This window comes from Medicago truncatula, chromosome 7 (assembly GCF_003473485.1).
Source record: "Medicago truncatula cultivar Jemalong A17 chromosome 7, MtrunA17r5.0-ANR, whole genome shotgun sequence".
Classification (NCBI taxonomy): Eukaryota; Viridiplantae; Streptophyta; class Magnoliopsida; order Fabales; family Fabaceae; genus Medicago; species Medicago truncatula.
The window spans coordinates 26,146,015-26,166,920 of record NC_053048.1 but is presented as its reverse complement, the minus strand read 5'-3'; the positions used below and the strand labels follow the sequence as shown (position 1 = coordinate 26,166,920).

Here is a 20,906-nt window from a genome sequence, read left to right as displayed (position 1 = left end):
TGTGCCTCCAGAGAAGTTGAGTTTTCTATTGATCTTGTTCCTGGAACGAAGCCGGTCTCGATGGCACCTTATCGTATGTCTGCTTCTGAGTTATCTGAGTTGAAGAAACAGTTGGAAGACTTGCTTGAGAAGAAGTTTGTTAGACCGAGTGTTTCACCTTGGGGAGCGCCGGTTTTGTTAGTAAAGAAGAAAGATGGTAGTATGAGGCTATGTATTGATTATCGACAGTTGAACAAGGTAACTATCAAGAATAGGTATCCACTTCCGAGAATTGATGATTTGATGGATCAGCTAGTGGGTGCACGAGTTTTCAGCAAGATTGATTTGAGGTCAGGTTATCACCAGATTAAAGTAAAGGATGAGGATATGCAGAAGACAGCTTTCAGAACGCGTTATGGTCACTATGAATATAAAGTTATGCCTTTCGGTGTGACCAACGCACCTGGAGTGTTTATGGAGTATATGAATCGCATCTTCCATGCATTTTTGGATCGGTTTGTGGTTGTGTTTATCGACGATATTTTGATTTACTCCAAGACTGAAGAAGAACATGCTGAGCATCTGAAGATTGTTTTGCAAGTGTTGAAAGAGAAGAAGTTTTATGCTAAATTGTCTAAGTGTGAATTCTGGTTGAAAGAAGTGAGTTTTCTAGGCCATGTTATTTCTGGTGATGGCATTGCAGTGGATCCGTCTAAAGTTGAAGCGGTATCACAGTGGGAGACTCCTAAGTCCGTTACAGAGATTAGAAGTTTCTTGGGTTTAGCTGGTTACTATAGAAGGTTTATTGAAGGATTTTCTAAGTTAGCTCTTCCGCTAACGCAGTTGACTTGTAAAGGTAAAACTTTTGTGTGGGACGTCCATTGTGAGAAAAGTTTCGGTGAATTGAAGAAGCGTTTGACGACTACTCCAGTGTTAATTTTGCCGAAGTCAGATGAACCTTTTGTGGTATATTGTGATGCGTCCAAGTTGGGTTTAGGAGGTGTACTTATGCAAGAAGGTAAAGTGGTAGCTTATGCTTCAAGACAGTTGAGAATCCATGAGAAGAATTATCCTACGCATGATCTCGAGTTGGCGGCCGTAGTCTTTGTATTGAAGATATGGAGACATTACTTGTATGGTTCGAGATTTGAGGTGTTTAGTGATCACAAGAGTTTGAAGTATTTGTTCGATCAGAAGGAATTGAATATGAGACAGCGAAGATGGCTCGAATTGTTGAAAGATTATGACTTTGGTTTGAATTATCATCCAGGTAAAGCTAATGTTGTTGCAGATGCCTTGAGTAGGAAGACATTGCATATGTCCGCCATGATGGTCAGAGAGTTCGAATTGCTTGAACAGTTTAGAGATTTGAGTTTGGTTTGTGAATGGTCACCTCAGAGTGTGAAACTGGGTATGCTGAAGATTGATAGTGAATTTCTGAAAAATATCAAAGAAGCACAGAAAGTTGATGTAAAGTTTGTGGACTTGTTGGTTGCTAGAGATCCAAGATTTACTTCTAGATTTTGGAAAAGTTTGCAAGAGGCCTTGGGTTCGAAGTTGAGATTGAGTTCGGCGTATCATCCACAGACAGATGGTCAGTCGGAGAGGACAATTCAGTCGCTAGAGGATTTGTTGAGAATTTGTGTTCTTGAGCAAGGAGGAACTTGGGATAGTCATCTTCCGTTGATCGAGTTCACTTATAATAATAGTTATCATTCTAGTATTGGAATGGCACCGTTCGAGGCCTTGTATGGTCGGAGATGCAGAACTCTGTTGTGTTGGTTTGAATCAGGAGAAAGAGCGGTCTTAGGACCAGAGATTGTTCAGCAAACTACTGAGAAAGTTCAGATGATCCAAGAGAAAATGAAGGCGTCGCAGAGTCGACAAAAGAGTTATCATGATAAGCGTAGGAAAGATCTTGAGTTCCAAGAAGGAGACCACGTGTTTTTGAGAGTCACTCCTATGACTGGTGTAGGACGTGCTTTGAAGTCAAAGAAGTTGACCCCGAAGTTCATTGGTCCGTATCAGATATTGGAAAGAGTTGGAACGGTGGCTTACCGAGTGGGTTTACCACCGCATCTTGCGAATTTGCACAACGTTTTCCATGTGTCGCAACTTCGAAAGTATGTTCCGGATCCATCTCATGTAATCCAAAGTGACGATGTGCAAGTTAGAGACAACCTTACGGTAGAGACTTTACCGGTGAGGATTGATGATCGTAAAGTGAAGACGTTGAGAGGCAAGGAGATACCTCTCGTGAGAGTCGTTTGGACGGGAGCGACTGGTGAAAGCTTGACGTGGGAGCTTGAGAGCAAGATGCTGGAGTCTTATCCAGAGTTGTTTGCTTGAGGTAAATTTTCGAGGACGAAAATCTTTTAAGTGGGGGAGAGTTGTAACGCCCACTTTCGTTTAATCGTTATTTAATTGAGTTTAGGCAACTATATTATAATTATATAGTATATGCATGATTTTGTTATGTTTTGGTGATTCACGATGAATTTAGCGATTTGATTGATGACGTGATAAGTTATGAGTTTTGGAGGACTTGATTATGATATGAGATTTATTTTATTGTTAAATAAAATAAAGATTTGAAAATAATATAAAATATTTAGTTGAGGGCTGTTTTGATATTTTAGATAGTTTTGGGGGAGAAAGTGAGATAAGATAAGTTATTAGAAAGAGGTATAAATAGGAGAAGACCTAATATTTTAGAAACTCATTGTACGTGAAAACTTTGGAAAAAGGGAGAAAAGCTTAGAAGGGAGAAGAGTATAGAGAGGGCTGCGATTTCTTCATAACCAGGTAAGGGTGAGACTAATAACTAAGTATTGTTAATTGAATGTGATTCTGATGATTAGTTAACAAGAATTAGGAGTGAATTGGAGAAAACGAAAACTAGGTCAAAACCTTAGAATTGATGATCAAACGGTGAGAATTGGTTTAATTGATGTAGAAAGTGTTCCTAGGCCTTAGATAATGTTTAGGACGAACTTTGGGATAAAAAACAAGCTTAGAACCATGTAAAACGTCGAGTTTTTGTGAATTTAGGAAGTCTGGCCGTAGCGACATTCATCGCTCGCCACGGCGAGCAATGAATCTCGCCTCGCGAGTGATGAACATTCATCGCTCGCCTCGCGAACCCTGTTTCCTCGCCTCGCGAGTTGTGCAATGCAGCTCGCCATAGCGAGCGACCTTACTCGCCATAGCGAGTTAAGGCAGAGTGCATGTTAGATTTTGTGTTTCGACCTTTTTAGTTGGACCTTGAATGCCTTAGTGTGCCTGAACATACCTAGTAATGATTAGGAATGAATGTAGGGCAAGATTAGACCCAGAACAACTTTAGTTTGGGAATTGTTTAGTACTCGCCATGGCGAGCAAGAACCCTCGCCTCGCGAGCACCTCCAGCCTTGAGTGTTGTGAGTGTTCGTGCGATTTGTGTCGCACGTTTTGATCAAGAGCGAACCCCCTTATGATAATAAGACCTAATGATGACGTTAAATGCAGTCTGTAAGCTGTTTAAGATATGTTGATATTGATTGAGTATGATTAAGGTATTGTATATTTATGTAAGATATGGAAGTTTAATTATGAAATAATTGATGTGCTATTGATATAATGATATCATTCTGTTATGTGACTTGATTATGCTGCTGCTGTTATTTAACTAAGTGCATTGTATGTATTTATATATGATGAAATGATGACGTTTAGCTCCAAATTGTTGGATGCATGTTGATATGTTGATTACGATGTTTTGTTCATAAGAGTCCATGCATAGCATCTCATTGAGCTTAGTCCTCACCACGTTTATTAGGAGCTTTGTCCTCCGCACGATTATTAGGAGCTTTGTCCTCCGCACGATTAAAGTATATTAATACTTATGATGACGATTGGTACCACATGCATATAAGGAGTCTAAGAGCATTGTCACATTGTCATGTCCATAATGCTATGTTGTTGATGACGATTGAATAAGTGAATACGTGATATTTGTTGAATATATGAATACGTGATACTTGTTATTTGAATATGCAAAGTTATCCAAGAATGATTATGATGTTAATGTTAATTATGATTCGAATTACTTTGATTAGCATTATTTTGTTATGAAATCTCACCCCTTCTGCTTGAAAATGTTGCCCTTCGTATGGGTAACTTGCAGGTGATCGTGCTTAGTATGCAGTTGCTTCTGTGAGTGGCCTTGCCTCACTGTGTCGTCTAGGTCGCTCTGATACATAACGGGATGGGGTTTATGTTTATGCATGCTTCATTCTCTTACGTGACTAATATGTTATTTTTATAATGTTATGGATTCTGATTATGAACTTTTGATGGGGCCTGCGTGCCAAAACGTTTTATGAATTATGATTATGATTTTCCACTGCAATGTTTAAGATATTGGTTAAATTATTATTTAACTGTTTTGGATTATGTTTTATGTGATATCCCGTTGTTTATGATGCTTACTCTGATAAATGTTTTTAAGAATTTTTATGTTGGGAAAACGGGGTGTTACATGGGGGGCCGGAGTTGTTCTTGGTGGAGGGAGGTAGGGAGGATTCGAGATGGGGATGGTGGTGTAGGGGGTAGTTGGTTTGGTGATAGTGTGCGTAAGAAGGTGGGTGATGGGACTGATACGTTGTTTTGGCATCACTGGTGGTGTGGCGGAGCGCCTCTTAGAGAGTTGTTTCCGAGGTTGTTTGGTTTAGCTGTGAACAAAGTTATTTCTGTAGCTAACATGTTTTCCTTGAGGTTGTTGCGAGGTGGGGAGGGGTGGAGTTGGAGACGGAGGTTGTGGGCGTGGGAGGAGGTTTTATTAGAGGAGTGTAGGGTCTTACTACTTGATGTTTCTTTGTTTCCTAATATTTCAGATTTTTGGGTTTGGCTTCCTGACCCCATTGGAGGTTTCACAGTTCGAGGTGCTTATGAGGTCCTTACAGCGTCTGCCAATCCCAACAGGGATAGTGCTTTGGATTTGGTTTGGCATCATCATGTTCCTTTGAAGATTTCAATCTTCGCTTGGCGTCTCATTAGGGATCGGTTACCGACGAGAGAAAATTTGGCAGCACGTGGTATCTTACAGTTAGACACGGCTTGGTGTGTGGCAGGGTGTGGTTTGATTGAGACAGCAGATCACTTATTTCTTTCATGCCCATCTTTTGCGGTTTTGTGGAAGCAGGTGCGGCAATGGATAGGTTGTGCTGGGGTTGACTCCAACACTATTTATCATCACTTTGTGCAGTTCACTGGTTTGTCAGGTTTTGGCAAAGCTAGGAGGTCTTTTCTTCAGTTAATATGGCTTCTGACATCTTGGGTGATTTGGAATGAGCGTAATTTTCGTTTGTTTAAAAATGTGATTACTGAGGTTCCTAGATTACTTGATAAAATTAAGTTGTTATCTTTAGCGTGGCTGAAAGCTAAAAATGCCACTTTTGTTTTTGGAACTCAGATGTGGTGGTCAAGTCCTATGGTTTGTTTGGGCTTTGGCTAATCACCGGAGGTTGTTTCCTCTTGACTTTGTTACTGTGTTGTTCTCTTTGTTTTGTTGTTAGTGGTCTTTTGGCACACCTTGTGCGAAGAGATTGCTATCACTTTTGGTAATATAATTTCATTTTGGCTTGTTCAAAAAAAACATTAATGTCCATCGACGATATGTTTCATTAAAACTTTACTTAAAAAACACAATAGTGCGGTGGTTTGTCTCACTATCATCCTCTTGTGAATTAGCTTTATTAATAAATAAATTCTGATTTGAAAGCCTTTATTAATATTTTATGCTCTATTACTTAATAAATTGAGTTTAACATGGAGAGTGAAAGTTGTTTACTAGAGTATAGATTCCATAGCTTTATTTTTGGTGTATGTGTCCGGTTACTAATTTCATTACAATGCTTCACATTTCTAGGACACATTATTTATTGTTGTAGGCATTATTTGAATGTCTAGGACACATTTCTTTTAGTGATTATATCTCACCATTCATCCAACTATAAGCAATCCACAGTAAGGGGGTATACTCACTGTTTGGATAATGAGTGCGGTATGTTGACTTCATACTTGAAGTATTATCTTATTTTGTCTAGAAAAGTTGACTTTCATTATACCGAAGAGTTTCGATTTAAATCTATAAGTGGACATGGACGTGATTAAAAAGGTATGCTTATTATAGGCTCATATAATACTTTGTTTAATAATGATGTATGGATATTGTTCTCTTTGAGTAGAAACCATTAGTCAACAAAATTCTTTCAAGTCCCCTTAATTGAAGTCTTGCAATGTATGAATGAAGTAATGCTTGGTGTGGTGAAGTAATATATGAGTGTATACTACTTCATATATACTTTGTTTAATAATGATGCTTATGTCTATGTCTATGTCTACCCCTGAGCGTTAGCTTGTAAGATAAAGGAACCCTTGCTTTAGTCAATCATACACTTGGGAGTTGCATGCTGGAAATTCAGGTCACAATTAAAAGCAGCAGATTTCTTGGAGGCAAAAGAGTAGTGTGTAGTTCGGAAAAGATAGAAAATGTGCATGATGCGTATTTGTTTTTCGACAAACTGTGGCCTGCAGGTAGTTATTGCTCTAAGGAAGAAGTTATCATCATCACAACAATATGAGATTGACATTGAAATGCTAATACAAGAGCATATGCATATATTCTACTTGAAAGAAACGATGGATGAGTTGAATGAAAGCATTGAGAGGAATAAAATCAAAAGGAAAATTAGAGAAGATATATGCATGCTTGCATTTAGGAAGACTGCTGAAGAATTCAATAAAAGGATGACAAGTTGCAAAGTTGACAATATAATAGTATTAAGAGAACAAATAGATCAAATTGTATTTGAAGAAACATTGAAAGATTTTGTCAATATTTCTAGTTATGCTTCAATTTATCATAGAAAAAACATCAATGTACAAGATAATTGTTCTACTATGATATTAAACCAAGTGCAAAAAGTTCAAGTTCAAGGATTATATTGTTAGCATCTCTACTTAGTTATTTTGAAGCAGAGGAGAATCTAACGTTAAGTGCACAATCTGAGATTAAAGAACATAGCAAAGCTGGACTTCGGAACACGGCAACTTACATGAGCATGAAATAGTTGAAGATTCATATCTTCGTCCAATCTAATTTCATTTTTCTGAGGTTTAATTAGTTGATCATTTTTGTTTTTAAATTTGAAAACTGATTTGAAGATTCTGATTTGAAGAATTGAAAGCAATAAGTTGATAGTCCAATATAGCATTAGCCTCCTAGAATAGAATAATCATACTAACAAATTTCATGCATTTGCAAGGAATTTTTGACAGACTTGTGTCTGGGAAAAGGGGCTAGAAACATTGTCTTTCACGTACTATTTTATTTTATGAGAAAAAGGAAAAACTACAAAATTAGGTCTACATAGATGAACACAAAGAATAACTGATCATCTAGCTACCACAAACTCCAGTCCAGTAAGTTACATACTTCACTACCGCACTCTCGCTCATACTCAAAGTGAAGGATTTCTTTGTTAACTTCGACTACTTCCTCCTCGACTTCAATGTCCTTTGCCTCATATTCCTCTTCCTTGTCACTAGCTTCTCTGTCCCTCAGATTTTGACTCTCTAACTTCTCTTCTTCATGCATCAGCTTCCATTCGTTGACCCACTTCTCCCAATCTTCTTTCAAGATCCTACGCTTCTCACGCTCCTGCTCACTCTGCTGCAACGAAACATCTTTAATCTCTGCTTCATATTTCTTACTATACTTTTTCAAGTTCTTTGCAATTTCTTCCTCTTTCTCGGGAGTCAAGAAAGATGGTGGCCTTGGTCTCCATAAGAGCTGTATGAATATCCATAACTTGATGCTGAAGGGCATAGTTTTTTTTTTAAGGGTACCGAAGGGCGAAGGGCATAGCTTGCATTCTTTGTTAAAATCATATTGGCACGTTAATCAATTGCACACAAAAAGATTTTAAAGATCAGCGCTAATTTAAGAAAAGTTGTAATGAATTTTCATAGATGCAGCTCTTTCTCGACACCACTTGTTCTTCTAACTACTTGTTTATCATCAAGTTAGAAAATTATGAAGATAGAGTGCAATAGTTTAAAGGCTGGAAAATTATGAAGATAGCAAAGCAGTAGTTTAAACAAGCCTATGGAACAAGAAAACCATTCAATATATTCTTTACATTCCGCTGCTTCACAATCTGCGCAGACTCCAAACTAATCATCTTCAAAACGCGCAAAAAGTCCAATAACAGCAAGAATTTGAAAGAGTACGAGACTCAAGAGCTATAAGTGAGACGAATGAAATTGGACTGATTGAGATAGAGAGACTCGGTGAGCATTCCAGCACAGAATGGTTACTCTCTTTCCCAGTTTAGGCACAATTCTATCACGAGTGCATTCTCAAAAGCAAATCATTATTTAAACCAGTGGCACAATTCTATCGAGAAAGTACCAACCATACGACTGAATAATTGATACAAAATGCATTTTTTATGGCATAATGACAAATACTATCAAGTTAAGTTATCACTTCTATAACAAGGCAAACTAAATCCCTTTTTACCAAGTTCTCTTCCTCCATCAAAAAAGGGATTTCACATCATATTAGAAAAATACACCAAAGTTAAGTGTTCCTGCACTACCATTTTAAAAAATTGTGTATATACTTCACTCACTATCAATATATATCATGATAATATACATTACATTTAGCATTAATTATCCTGAAGTATCTTATCCATATTATAAAGACTAATTTGTTTGTTAATTTTGCCCAAATGCAGGACGCTGCAGTTGAATAGAATTGCAGGCAATACTGATCCAAAATGTTTACACTGTTGGACCGATCACCGACATTCATTCTCCATCCACTTCTGTTATAGAAACCAAAGCAAATAGAAACCACCGAGTTGGCTTCCTTAGCCAACTCAAACACTCATCATCACCTAATCATAATCAAAACCAAACATGATGAAAGTAATTGCATCAAGCAAAATGATTTGAATCGAGTGATTCTGTGACAATGTCACAAGTAGGCTAGTGTGATAATTGCTGATTGAAAAAATCACCTAACAGCCTGTGAGGTGAGTTCCTCGCTTGTCGCAAGCAATCTACAAAGATACCAACAGTATAGATGCACTACTTATATATTAACCCCTCAAGTAGAATCAGCTTGTCATCAAAACTCACACTCCAAGCTTAAAACACAGGAACTGAAAAACAGAAAAAGTGCAGAAATCAAGGTTAGTTGCTGAGAACCCTGTACTTGTACCTGCACCCTCTACCATGGCTTTACTACTGGATAGGAAGCAATTAAATCCAAGGAAAAATTCGCAGAAAATGTCAAAGAAAGATCATCCAACCATGCTACTGACATATTAAATATCTTATGCAGCTACAAATATATTACTAAAATACTCAAATAGTCACGCAAAATGTGTGCTTGAATCATTTAACAAGTTAGAGACTTCTACTAGCCCTTACAGGCTTACACAAATAAGAGTATAGTCGCAAAAAAACACAACATTTTGTGGTAAATTTCCACAAAAACTTTGAAAGAAATCTAAAAGAGGCATCAAGAGGGCCATAAATATCTTATACAAAATGAGTCCTAAAACTGAAGAAAATGCAGCTCCAAAAAGTCTCTTTGTCCCTTTCTTCCTACCATCCTCCTTTATTGACCATCAATAACGCCAGATGTTCTTGAAGTTGAGGTTCTGGTCCTATTGTTCAAGAAAGACCCATATTAAACAGGAGGGAAAAACATCAAAATACAAAATGTAGAACCAAAGCGCAGAGAAAAAATGAATGCATAATTCTCAAAAGTACAGCCATATTCCTTTCTGAAAAAAATAATAATAATAAAGAGATTAGCTTCAACCTTGATGCCTAAAATCTAGCACAATAAGTGACACGACGGTTGTGATAAAAATTAGATTTTACTACAATATCATTATCTAGAACCAAAATAAAATAATAATTATTAGTTTGAATATACTTGAACTGGTATAAACAAAACTAAACCAAGAAGAATATCAAATACACACACACATATTTGCAAAGATATTTTCATGCTTAAAAAACATGGTAATGGGACAACTAATTTTGTTTTGGTTTCCCAAAAGTTCCCTACACTGGAAGTAATATTACTTCAGCCCCGACAAACACTAAAATGAGGTTACTTTTCCCAGCCAAGATTCAAACAGTGGTTTGCAACGTTGCAGGAGTTTAGCCTCTTTCGCTAGACCTAACTAGGTTTCCTATCCCCTAGGTGGCAGCGCAGCCTTTAGAGTTTAGAGTAGAGCTCTAAAAGGCTCCCGATACCGGACATTACGCATTAGACTCATTGGACCACTTAATAGGACCCTTTTGGCTTGGATATTCTAGGCCTTCTTCTATTCGTACCTGCTTCCATTTATGCCCCAGCCATTAAAGCTTTTTGGTCCAGGCCTCAGGCACAAACCCAAAACTTAACTGATATGCAACACTAAATGCAGCACAAAATTAACATCCATCTATATAAAATGCGGTTACTTTTCCCAGCCGAGATTCGAACAGTGCTTCGCCACGTTGTGGGAGTTTAGCCTCTTCGCTGAACCCAACTCCCGTTGGTATAGGATAACTCTAAGTATTCGATTAGAAATAAGTTGGTACTCATTCTAATGCTCCTTTCACCAATAAGTAACAAAGGGGGTGGGTTCAGAAACATACCCTCAGCAAATTTGAACGTTAATACAATACAAAGTAAAAATACAAACACAATCATTATCAATAACAAAGTTTTGAAGTAAATGAATTCGATATCAGTTTGAAGAGTAAATGGTGTTTTCCCTTTTCTCGTAAAATTTATATATGATCAATTTGTCCGAGTCTAAAGATTATGTGTAACGAACCCATTGACATGTTTGTCAATTTAAAAATTCACTCTACTACTTTTTAACACTATTTTACTTGCATTTAAATTTTAAATAATGTATTATTATCCTCCCAAATTGAGAACAACTTGATACTCTAGTTTTGTATAAGATGTTCTGAAAACCAACCAAACAAACATCATTCAAGAGTCATTGAATTTCCTTTTAGGAGGATAGTCGTCAAGTTATAACTTATAATATTATATTAAAACAAACCAAAACAAACACATTCAGTTCAGAGATTACAAAACACTTAAAAAATAAATTTGAACTAAATATTGAAGAGGAACTTACTTTCAAAACGTTGTTGAAGCCAAGCTTTCAACATATTCTTGGCAAAAAACCACAGCACTTCATTCTTAGACCTAACTTTCCCCACTTTATTATCTACCCAATCGTAGAGAATTGCATGCTGATTATGGCCATCATCGCTTTCTTGATTGCTTGCCATTATTAGTGTATTCCTACTCTCGGAAACGCACAATGGGAACAGGAACAATTGAGAATCATATGGTAGAAGATCACTAATGCGATAATAATCATCAATTTCATGATTCTAAAAACTGATTTTGAGGAATTGAGTCCAAGAATCTTGAACTCCAAATTCCATCATCTTCCATAAAACAAAATAACCCTGAAAACTGTGAGAAAAACATAGACAGTCCATCAATACAGTAACAGACGGCTCAACAGTTGGTACTTCAACAAACCCCTCAGGTGGCAACAGCTGTTGATATGTCTCCGTAGCCAGATCAAGCGAGACAATTACAAATTGCTCGACTAAAATATCAGTCCATTGATACTCAGTCGTGTTTCGAATAGCCAACCAGTTAATAGTGCCGCTCACATAAACACCATTATTCACAAATGGATGACAATTGCCATTAGGAGGCACAACATGAAAAGGAACAACAGGAAAACTTCGTATATTCCTCCATACATTATCACCCAAGGTGAGAATTTTCACATTGTATTCAGAGTAGGCCACCACCTTATAAGTTTTAGTTGAAATATCATAACCAAATGTGAATTTGGTGTGTCGACCATGGCTCAACAAGAATAGTTTTTCAGATAACGAATGAGTGGCCGGATTCCAAAAACGGAGCCAGTTTCTATTTTTGGCAACAGAAGAATAACATATCAAGCCATTACATGAACCAACCATCTGACAACAATCCTTATCACTGATTAGATAGTAAGGATCGTCGTCAATGGTGATTTCCTCGTCTTCTACTAAACCGGTAACGGGAAATGGTACGATACTGCAATTCAAATTCAAGTCCTGGTCAGGCATGGTGGACCAGTTAGGGATAAGTGTGAGGCTGGCGTCACATAATGATTTCTGAAGACGCACTTTGGCGAAGGCGGGATCAGAGATTAGGGTTTTCAATGATTTGCAGACACATTTCATTTGCATCAGAGTTTTGAAAGGAAGGCGTGATAGGATTTCTGATAGGATTTCGTTCAAGAGGACTAGCAGCATGGAAGTTGGATCGCCGTTTGAATTCATGAGAGGCAAATGTTGGTTACTGACAAAGTGTTGAGTATATGTGTGTTGTTCTTACAAGTCTTTATATAGGGGAAAAGGTAGGTTTCAAAATAGTTTTTATTTATTATTTTTTTGTTTGATTTTATATGTTAAAATACAAAAAAATTTCATAAAAAATAAAATAAAAAAATCGTTCATATAAAGCTTTAGTCCCTATAAAATTCAATTGAGACATAAAAAATTTGCATGGAATTTTGTTAAAATCAAATTTATTTAATTATCATTAAACTATTAAATTTTTGAAAGAGTTTTGATAAACATGTTTAAAACATTATTCTGTCAAAAAAAATGTTTAAAACATTATGGCACCTTCATTTACTAAAATATATAATTTTTTAATATTTGATGAATTAAAAAAAAAAACTTTAAAAGTTAAAAATTCAAGATAAAAGTAATAAAAATATGAAATTATAAATTAAAATTTGGGCTTATAATTTGTAAAAAAAAAAAACTTTTTATAATGTTCTAAAAGATGTTTGCAAAACTCCTTTTTTTTAGGGAAGACAAATTTAGTTCATTTAATTCATAATCAAAGAGTACAAAGTAGATGGTACAATATGAAAAATGTGGGGGCTAGGTTGTGATAAGGAAACTCTAATTATGGTGTGAGCAACCCTATTTGCTTGCCTCCTAATATATGACACTTTAAAGTCGGTATTTGTGGTCAAGATGTCTATGCACTGTGAAATTGTGTCTCCAAATTCATTAAGATGGGTGAAGTTTGAATGAACTGTAAGAGTTTTGAAGTGCATGAGACTGTCATATTAAAAGCTTCAAATAGTGCAGTAGCTTCAACATCTAAGAGTGACTCTTGGGATGATGAAAACATAGATTTTCCCTATTATGAAATGCCTAGTAGAGTTGTGGAAGCATAAACCATATCATGTTATAGCATTGTTTTGGAACATTGTGGCGTCAACGTTGCACTTTAACATGCCTTCCAGCGGTTTAACCCACATGGTGTTATGGTTCGATCTGTGTGCTTGTGATTTTGCTTTGTATACATATCCATTCATCAAGTGAGTCCTTTGCTCTCGTAATGATTGCGGATGATGAGATTTCATGAGACTCCCAAAACTTTATGTTTCTGCTCTTCCAAAAATACTCCATAAAAGCATTGCGGTAGTTTGCTGTTGGGGAGGAGGCAACCTGCCAAAAAATTCAACAATAGAGTTGTAAAATTGTTAGCTTGGTGGAGCAACTCCCGGACCATTGTTACTAAACCAATGCCCTCCCAACATTCTTTTGTCTTGGTACAAACAAAGAACATATGCATGTGAGATCACTAAGGATTCACAAACAACACAAGTGTCGTTACAAGGGATGTCTCTATTGGTAAGATTTTGACGAGTGGACAAACATTGTTGAACTAGGCGCCGGAGGAAAGAAGAAACTCGAGAGTTAATCAAACATATCTGATTTTAAGTGGGACCAAAATACTTTAAAAAATTATAAGGACTAAAAAAAACTAATAAAAATTTGAGAGTAAAAAAAAATTAAAAAATTAGACAACTTTCTCAGCAATACGCTCTTCTATCGATAAAGCCGTGTCTCAATCTCATTTCATCGCTCATTCTCAAATCACTCCACCACCGCGCCTCACCGTCGCCGCCATCTCCTGCTTCCGCCAGTCTTGAGTCATCTGTAACCGCTGCCGGAGTCTAAGCTGTTTCGGCCTCTTTCTTCATCAATTGGTGTGTAATCTTCTTCCCATTTACATTTACAAATCTCTTCTAATTTGTTCTTAAGAAAACCCTAGATTTATGAATAAATCCTGATCCGTTTTATTGCTTTTCATTTTATGCAATTGGGGATTGAACTAGCTAATTATTTGATGAGTTTGTTAAGATTATGAATTTAAGAATTGGCGTGAATATGAATTTGATGAAAAGTTTGCATTTCATATTTACGAGATTTGAAGTGTTCGTTGTTGACTTTGGGCCTGTTTGGATTTACTTATGTGAGCTTATCTATTGACTTAAGTTTTTTAGAATGTTCAAGAGAACTTATGAAAACAACTTATGACATGTTCATAAACTGTTTTCAGCTTATCTTTATAAGTGATCCAAGATAGTTATGAAAACAACTTATAACATTTACAAAAACAATTAACTTGATTTTATTTTTATGTTATAGAAATAGCTTACACACAAGTGTTTATCATGATAAGTGCTTGTGTTATAAGCTGCAATTAAGTTTCTCATCCAAACAGGGATATCTGGCAATATGGGTTTTTAGGTGATAAGGTTTTTCCTTAAACTTCCAAGTGATGCTGGGAAATTGCGCAAGGGCTTTGAGTTCTGTTGAACTTTGATATGAATTTCATGTTGATCCCACCTGATGGAGGTGGCAAATAGTTTATTTTAGTTGTCATGTATGATTTGGTTTCTTCTTCACTGAAGTTTCAATTGGTTATTTATTTTGAAATGGTGTATCCTTATCATTTTAGCTGCATTTACATGGGCAGAGATTGGAGCAGCCATGATGTACCCGTTGTTAACCAATTTTAAACTTTTAAGGCAATATGTCTGTATTTCCATGATGTAGCTGCATTTTCATGATCTAATTCTATGTGTCTGTATTTTATTTATATTTTTATTTGTTTTCTTTTTTAGTATTTAGTCATACCTATCTTCCTGCTGAATTTCAGGAAGTCCATTTCTTTTAGATCCAGCAGTACAATTGTTCTACAAGTATTTTTTTTGTTTATTAGAGAAATTCAGAGCAGGTTAAGACTTAAGATGTAAAATCTTCAATATTTCTGATATGTAGCGAGTCTTATACTTGTTATACGATATACGTTATTTGATACATATGAATTTAATCTACCATACATTTTTCTTGTAAAGTCCAAATGATATTGGGACTGCGCAAGGGCTTTGAGTCATGTAACCATCATATATGTTATTAGCAATGAAATGAATTTCATGGAAATCACATCTGATGGCAGTGGCAACAAGAGTCTTTTACTGGAGTTTTTTAATGGAAAGAGTTCAGTTTCATTAGACCACCATTACTTTTAGGCTTTGCTTCATTGCAGATGTATGCATGACAAAAAAGTTTAACTGGAATCTAGAAATCCATGATCACGAACAATGGGTTTTCATGTTTAAGATATTTATTTTTCTATTTAAGAGATAGACTTAGTGTACCTTTTAAGCTAATGGCTCTTCATACGGTGCTGGAAGGTTGAGCTGTTACTTTTATTTATATTTGGTTAGGATTTTCATACACATCTGCCTATGGATGCTGGAAGGTTCAGCCGTTACTTTTATTTATATTTGACTGCAACATTTTCATGGTACTTATTGATGGCAGTAGTAGCAATAATCATTTGCTGAAATTAGGTGGTCATAAAGTACTGTTCTTATTATTGAGATGGTGTCCTGATGTTTGTTTTATTCATTTAGGGATTTGTGTGATTCTGAATTTGATGGAATGCTCTTTTCTTAAAGCCTTTGATATTTACAATAACTTGTGTTCATAGCTGCCTAGTACTGGCAACAAGGGCTTTTAGCTAATAGGGTTTATTCCTTAAACTTCCAAGTGATGTTGGGAAACTGCGCAAGGGCTTTGAGTTCTGTTGAACTGTGAAATGAATTTCATGGTGATCCCTCCTGATGGAAGTTGCAAATAGTTAACTCAGTTGTCAATGTATGACTGCTTTCTTCTCGAGTGAAGTTTTAATTGATTATTTATTTTGAAAGTTTACATCCTTATCATTTTAGTAACTTAGTTGCATTTGCATCCCCAGTGATGGGAGCTGCTATGATGTACATGTACCAGTTATAATCCTTTTGAATGATGCATTTGCTTTGTGATAGATGTATGTTATGAATTGAATTCCATGATCAAATGCAATGGGTTTCTATTTTTAATTTTACATATTTTGTTTCTGTAATGCCTACCTTCCCACTCCTGATTTTTTGCAAGCCTATTTCTTTTGGGTCTAGCAGTGCAATATAAGTTTCTTTTTAAAAAGAAATTTAGAGATCGATAAATATGAATTTAGTCAAGCATATACTTTGCTAGTCCAAATGATGTTGGGAAACTGCGCAAGGGCTTTGAGTGATGTAACTATAATATCTGTTATTATCAACAATGAAATGAATTTCATGGAAATCCCATCTGATGGCAGTGGCTACAAAACAGTCTTGTACTTGAGTATTTCGTTTTTTATTTTATTTTTAAAATGGAGTTCAGTTGCATTAGACCATAACTTTTAGGCTTTGCCTCATTACAGATATATGAGCATCCAGTAAATGTCTGATATATGTATGACAACTACGTTATAACTGGAATCTAGAAATCCCTGATCATGCACAAGTTTTTCCTGTTTGAGACATTTATTTTCTACTGAAGAGATAGACATGTTGTACCATTTAAGCTAGTAGCTGTTAAATATTCATTTGCATATTAAGCTTGCACATTTAATGCATTGATTTTGGTATAGATTTTCATCTACATCTGCCTAGCGATGTGGATGATTGACCAATTACTTTTATTTATATTTAACTAACATATTCATATTGATGGCAGTGGTAGTAATAATCTTTTACTTCAAATTTGTGGTCGTAAATAAAGGACTGTTCTTGTTCTAGTATTTATTTGCATAACTCTGGTTTGTGGATGAACTTTTGAAAGTAATCTGGATAAAATTGTGAGTAATTACATGCTGTCCACATATATACCCTGATTTTGCATAAAAAAATTGGTTGCTTCCATTGTGAAGCACGACCAGGAATCCAAACACTACATTTCAGATATTGTAGGAGAAGATACAACATGTTTTGTTTGTGTGGCAAAATTAAAAATTCAAGGAAAAAGTTTCATAATTCATAATATCCACGTACAAGCTTCATGATTTACAATATTTTGATTAAAATTTATGAGATAAAATGCAGTGAAAAGTTACTGGAAATCAACTTTGTATGTGGTGACTAAAGCATCCTTGCCATAATTTCTTTTTCCTTTTTAATTAAAATTAAGTGTGAAATGACTGTGTCCATGTTGTGTCTATGTTGGTTGCTAGCCATTTAACGAAATTGATACATTCAAACGATTGTCATTAGTGTTTTGTGATGGCATGTTGAGCATGTGTCTGACATGGATATGGAACCTGAATTATGTATATGCTTTTTAGTGTTATGATGATCGGTATGAATGGATGTTTTCTGCTATCGTATTTAATAATAGAAGTAAAAAATCTGTTGTATACTAGCTGTAAGGCTTAATCACTCCACCATCATGGGATTCATGGCATTAGAGTTTATGTTGTTGTTTTAGACTTTTAGCTCACAGTTTTGCTTTCTTGTAATAATTGCAACAAATGTTGCTTCAACTTTTGAGTGTGCTGTTTTATGTCTTTGTATGCTTCATTTATTGTCTCTTTTGTCGTCTGTGCACTCCCTCTATTTTACCATGAATACGCACCCACATACTTAATTTTTGTGATAAAGCATATACAAGTATAACCTCTTTTTGAAAATACACATAACACATTTACACACAAATACTTATATTATTCACTGATTTCAGATTGATAAATGAAGCATATTGTAAAGATATTGTCGCTGGTAATTGCCATCACTGCTTTATGGATTGGCCTTCTACAAACTTCTACCATTCCTCAAAGTCATACTTGGTTGGTAGGTTTCATGTCATCGCATGCTTTACTTTTAACTTTTTAATGTGTTCTATGGTACAATATTCTTTTGGGGTGGGAGAGCTTATCTGTTTCCAAAGCTGTGACATGAAATACACCTCAATGTGGACTTATAATGTGCATGTAGATAGACTACCAACGAGATTGCTGGCTGATGGATTCAAACCTAAGCCTTACAAGCAAAGTCTTCGATCCTTTCCAGCTTAACCGAACCTTTTGATGCTTTTTTATATTTTGATAGAATTATAAACATCATAATGCTAACAACCATTCTTCTGTCCTTTATGCAGCTACCAATCTATTTTGTTGTGTCTTTAGGATGTTACGGTCTATTAATGGTTGGAGTTGGTCTGATGAATTTTCCTACTTGTCCTCAAGAAGCCCTGTTGTTGCAAAAGGTATGTTCTACCTCTGTGCATTAGTGGTTGCATTGTTATATACTTAATTAAGTGTTGTGCTTTTATAGTTCGTATGGAATATATATTTTCGTAGATAAGTGCAATCGGAGTTTACTTTCCCACAATTGTTTGAAATAATTTCAGAACTGGAACAGTGTTTGTGTTTAATTCCCACACACTTAATTTGGATACAAATTAGCTATTGTTGAGGTTCATCCAGTTTAGAAATTAGCTATTACTAAGGTTTAAATAATTTATAATAAAGCACAAGATATCCTTGCAAGTTGCAATTTTACGGAGGAGAATGAGAAAATATCAGTCTTGAAAGTTTCCTCCAAAAATATGCCAATCACAAATTTCTCAAACCCGAATATCAAAGAATTCTCCTCAGACATTCTAACTTTTGTCTTTATGAGCACACTCATTTCTCCACCTGTCACCAAATTTTTGTTTCTTTACAGTGCACTTATATTTCTGGTTCCCTCTAATAATAATATGGACCTTTTTAAGAGGGGACCTAAGGTGGTCCATTGAGGATTTATGGCTATTGAAGGTTAATCTTTTTTTTACCCTTCTTCCCTTGCCAGTACAACCACCACAGCTACTTGCTGAATCTGTTTTACTAGGTTCTTTGGGCATCAAATCCAGTTCAGTAGGATCTATCATTTCGGTCCAGTCCAAAGATGGGGTGCGTGGCCTCCATCTCATGGTTTCGAAGGTATACTTACCAAAATGTTTAGGCTGTAGGGTACAGTTAACAATGCTGTTGACTTTTTCTTATTGACAATGGAATAGGTATAGAGGGGGGACAAAAATGTTGTGGGGGAGAAAATAAGTAGTAGTTCTACTTCTACCCACCGTGTTCAAATTCAATTGTCACCCTACAGAACCAAAAAACTTATCATTATACAAAAAATTAGGGACATAAATGTTATGGTGGAGAAAATAAACACTAGTTTTCAAATCATTTTGCATAAACAGGGTACTCCCTGTTAGCAGGCAACTCCTTGAGGTCCACCACTGAACTGGGTTCATTAAGGCCTCATTATTTCTATCAAAATGTTCTCTACTTTTTTCAATTATTTAAAAAGAATGTATGTAAATAAGAAATCAGACTCCACTTCTGGCATTCACTCCATGGGGTATCCCATATTGATTATCATAGTTTGAAGCATGATATGAGTTTCAGTTATTCTTTACTGCGTCATTTACCACCGTTATGATCAACATCCTTCTTCCCTTCCGTCATTGAACATTTTGATCAGAAAATATTGTTGCAGACTCCATACTAGATTTATGAGTACTCCTGAGTCTTGCCAATGCAATGTGCAAGGATTTTTGGATACAATAACTTTGGATTCACAACCTTTTTGCCTTGTCATGCAAAAGTGTCTGCCGTCTGGCACATCCTGTAATGGACCATCCTTCTCAGTTTGATTGAATAAGACTTCCGTACTGATTTGTAGACTGTAACATATTCAATGTAAAACCCCAAATCTTTTTACTTGGTTCAAATGGTGCTTCAATTATCATATAAATGCCAGCCTATCCTCCTAAATGCTCTTTAAGCAGTTAAATAATCATCATGACCAGATGATTGTAACCTAATGCGGGATCATATTAGTTAGCTCTTTGTTGTACAATGCCAAATACTGTTGCTCATTTTGTTGTTTCTTTCCAGGATATTGTTGAGGCCAAGGAATATTTGAAGCAAAGGGGAGTTGATGTCAGTACCAGCTGATGTGTTCTGTAGATCTTCTCTGATGTTTAGGATTAGCTTCCGGTAATTAATTACCAGCTGATGCGTCTGGCATTCTACCTTTTACTCTAAATAGTAATATACGAACAACTTTGAATTTCCACTAATGTATGCATACTCTTTCTGTTACAGTCAATTGTTTTCTTTTAATTCCTTATACATGATACACAATTCCTTTTAATTCCTTTTGGCATTATAACCTTTTACTCAAAATATGATATACTATATATGATACACAATTTATCTCTTTTAATTCCTTATACATGAGCACAATTGATCTCTTTTTCCTACAAGTTGGACATTATTATCATGTAGACTTGTGTAATGCTATCATTGATTATAACTTAAATGAGTTATGTAGTAGATTTAGTGAGCAAACAACCGAACTTATTTGAAACTTTACATCTCAATGATGCATTCAAGTCATTCAACCTTTGTAATCATGTTTAGAAATTTTACACATTTATATTGATCTATTCAAGAAAAAACTCAATTGGAATCTGAATTGCAACAATGTGAATTTGATGTAGTTAAAGGTGCCAATTTTTGTCATCGTGAACTTAATTTATTTGGTAGGCATATTGTATAATGTATGCATGGTCGTGGTTAGAACCTCAAGATACTCCACTTATTAACCTTG

At 35.7% G+C, this 20,906-nt stretch overlaps 3 protein-coding genes across 3 annotated transcripts; 1 reads left to right on the top strand and 2 right to left on the bottom strand.

Annotated features, from left to right (window-relative positions):
- Positions 1-7,423: 7,423 nt before the first annotated feature.
- On the bottom strand, positions 7,424-7,849 carry LOC25498278 (eukaryotic translation initiation factor 3 subunit B). Its single transcript, XM_024770897.1, has one exon. It carries the CDS (start codon positions 7,847-7,849, stop codon positions 7,424-7,426), a length of 426 nt encoding a protein of 141 aa, XP_024626665.1.
- A 1,583-nt stretch (positions 7,850-9,432) lies between these two features.
- LOC25498277 (F-box/kelch-repeat protein At3g23880) lies at positions 9,433-12,405 on the bottom strand. The gene is made up of 2 exons (XM_013593162.2): positions 11,190-12,405; positions 9,433-9,704 (listed from the first exon to the last, which is right to left on the bottom strand). Exon 1 carries the CDS (start codon positions 12,403-12,405, stop codon positions 11,452-11,454), a length of 954 nt encoding a protein of 317 aa, XP_013448616.1. The 3' UTR covers positions 9,433-9,704; positions 11,190-11,451.
- A 1,540-nt stretch (positions 12,406-13,945) lies between these two features.
- On the top strand, positions 13,946-20,447 carry LOC25498274 (dolichol-phosphate mannose synthase subunit 3). Its single transcript, XM_013593159.3, has 4 exons — positions 13,946-14,138; positions 17,983-18,092; positions 18,400-18,507; positions 20,189-20,447. Exons 2-4 carry the CDS (start codon positions 17,991-17,993, stop codon positions 20,246-20,248), a joined length of 270 nt encoding a protein of 89 aa, XP_013448613.1. The 5' UTR covers positions 13,946-14,138; positions 17,983-17,990; the 3' UTR covers positions 20,249-20,447.
- Positions 20,448-20,906: the final 459 nt, after the last annotated feature.

Coding starts and splice junctions, on each gene's coding strand:
- LOC25498278 (XM_024770897.1), bottom strand. CDS start 7,849: ATGCCCTTCAGCATCAAGTTATGGATATTCATACAGCTCTTATGGAGA.
- LOC25498277 (XM_013593162.2), bottom strand. CDS start 12,405: ATGAATTCAAACGGCGATCCAACTTCCATGCTGCTAGTCCTCTTGAAC.
- LOC25498274 (XM_013593159.3), top strand. CDS start 17,991: ATGAAGCATATTGTAAAGATATTGTCGCTGGTAATTGCCATCACTGCT. Junction 18,093..18,399: donor CTCAAAGTCATACTTGGTTG/GTAGGTTTCATG, acceptor TCCTTTATGCAG/CTACCAATCTATTTTGTTGT. Junction 18,508..20,188: donor AAGCCCTGTTGTTGCAAAAG/GTATGTTCTACC, acceptor GTTTCTTTCCAG/GATATTGTTGAGGCCAAGGA.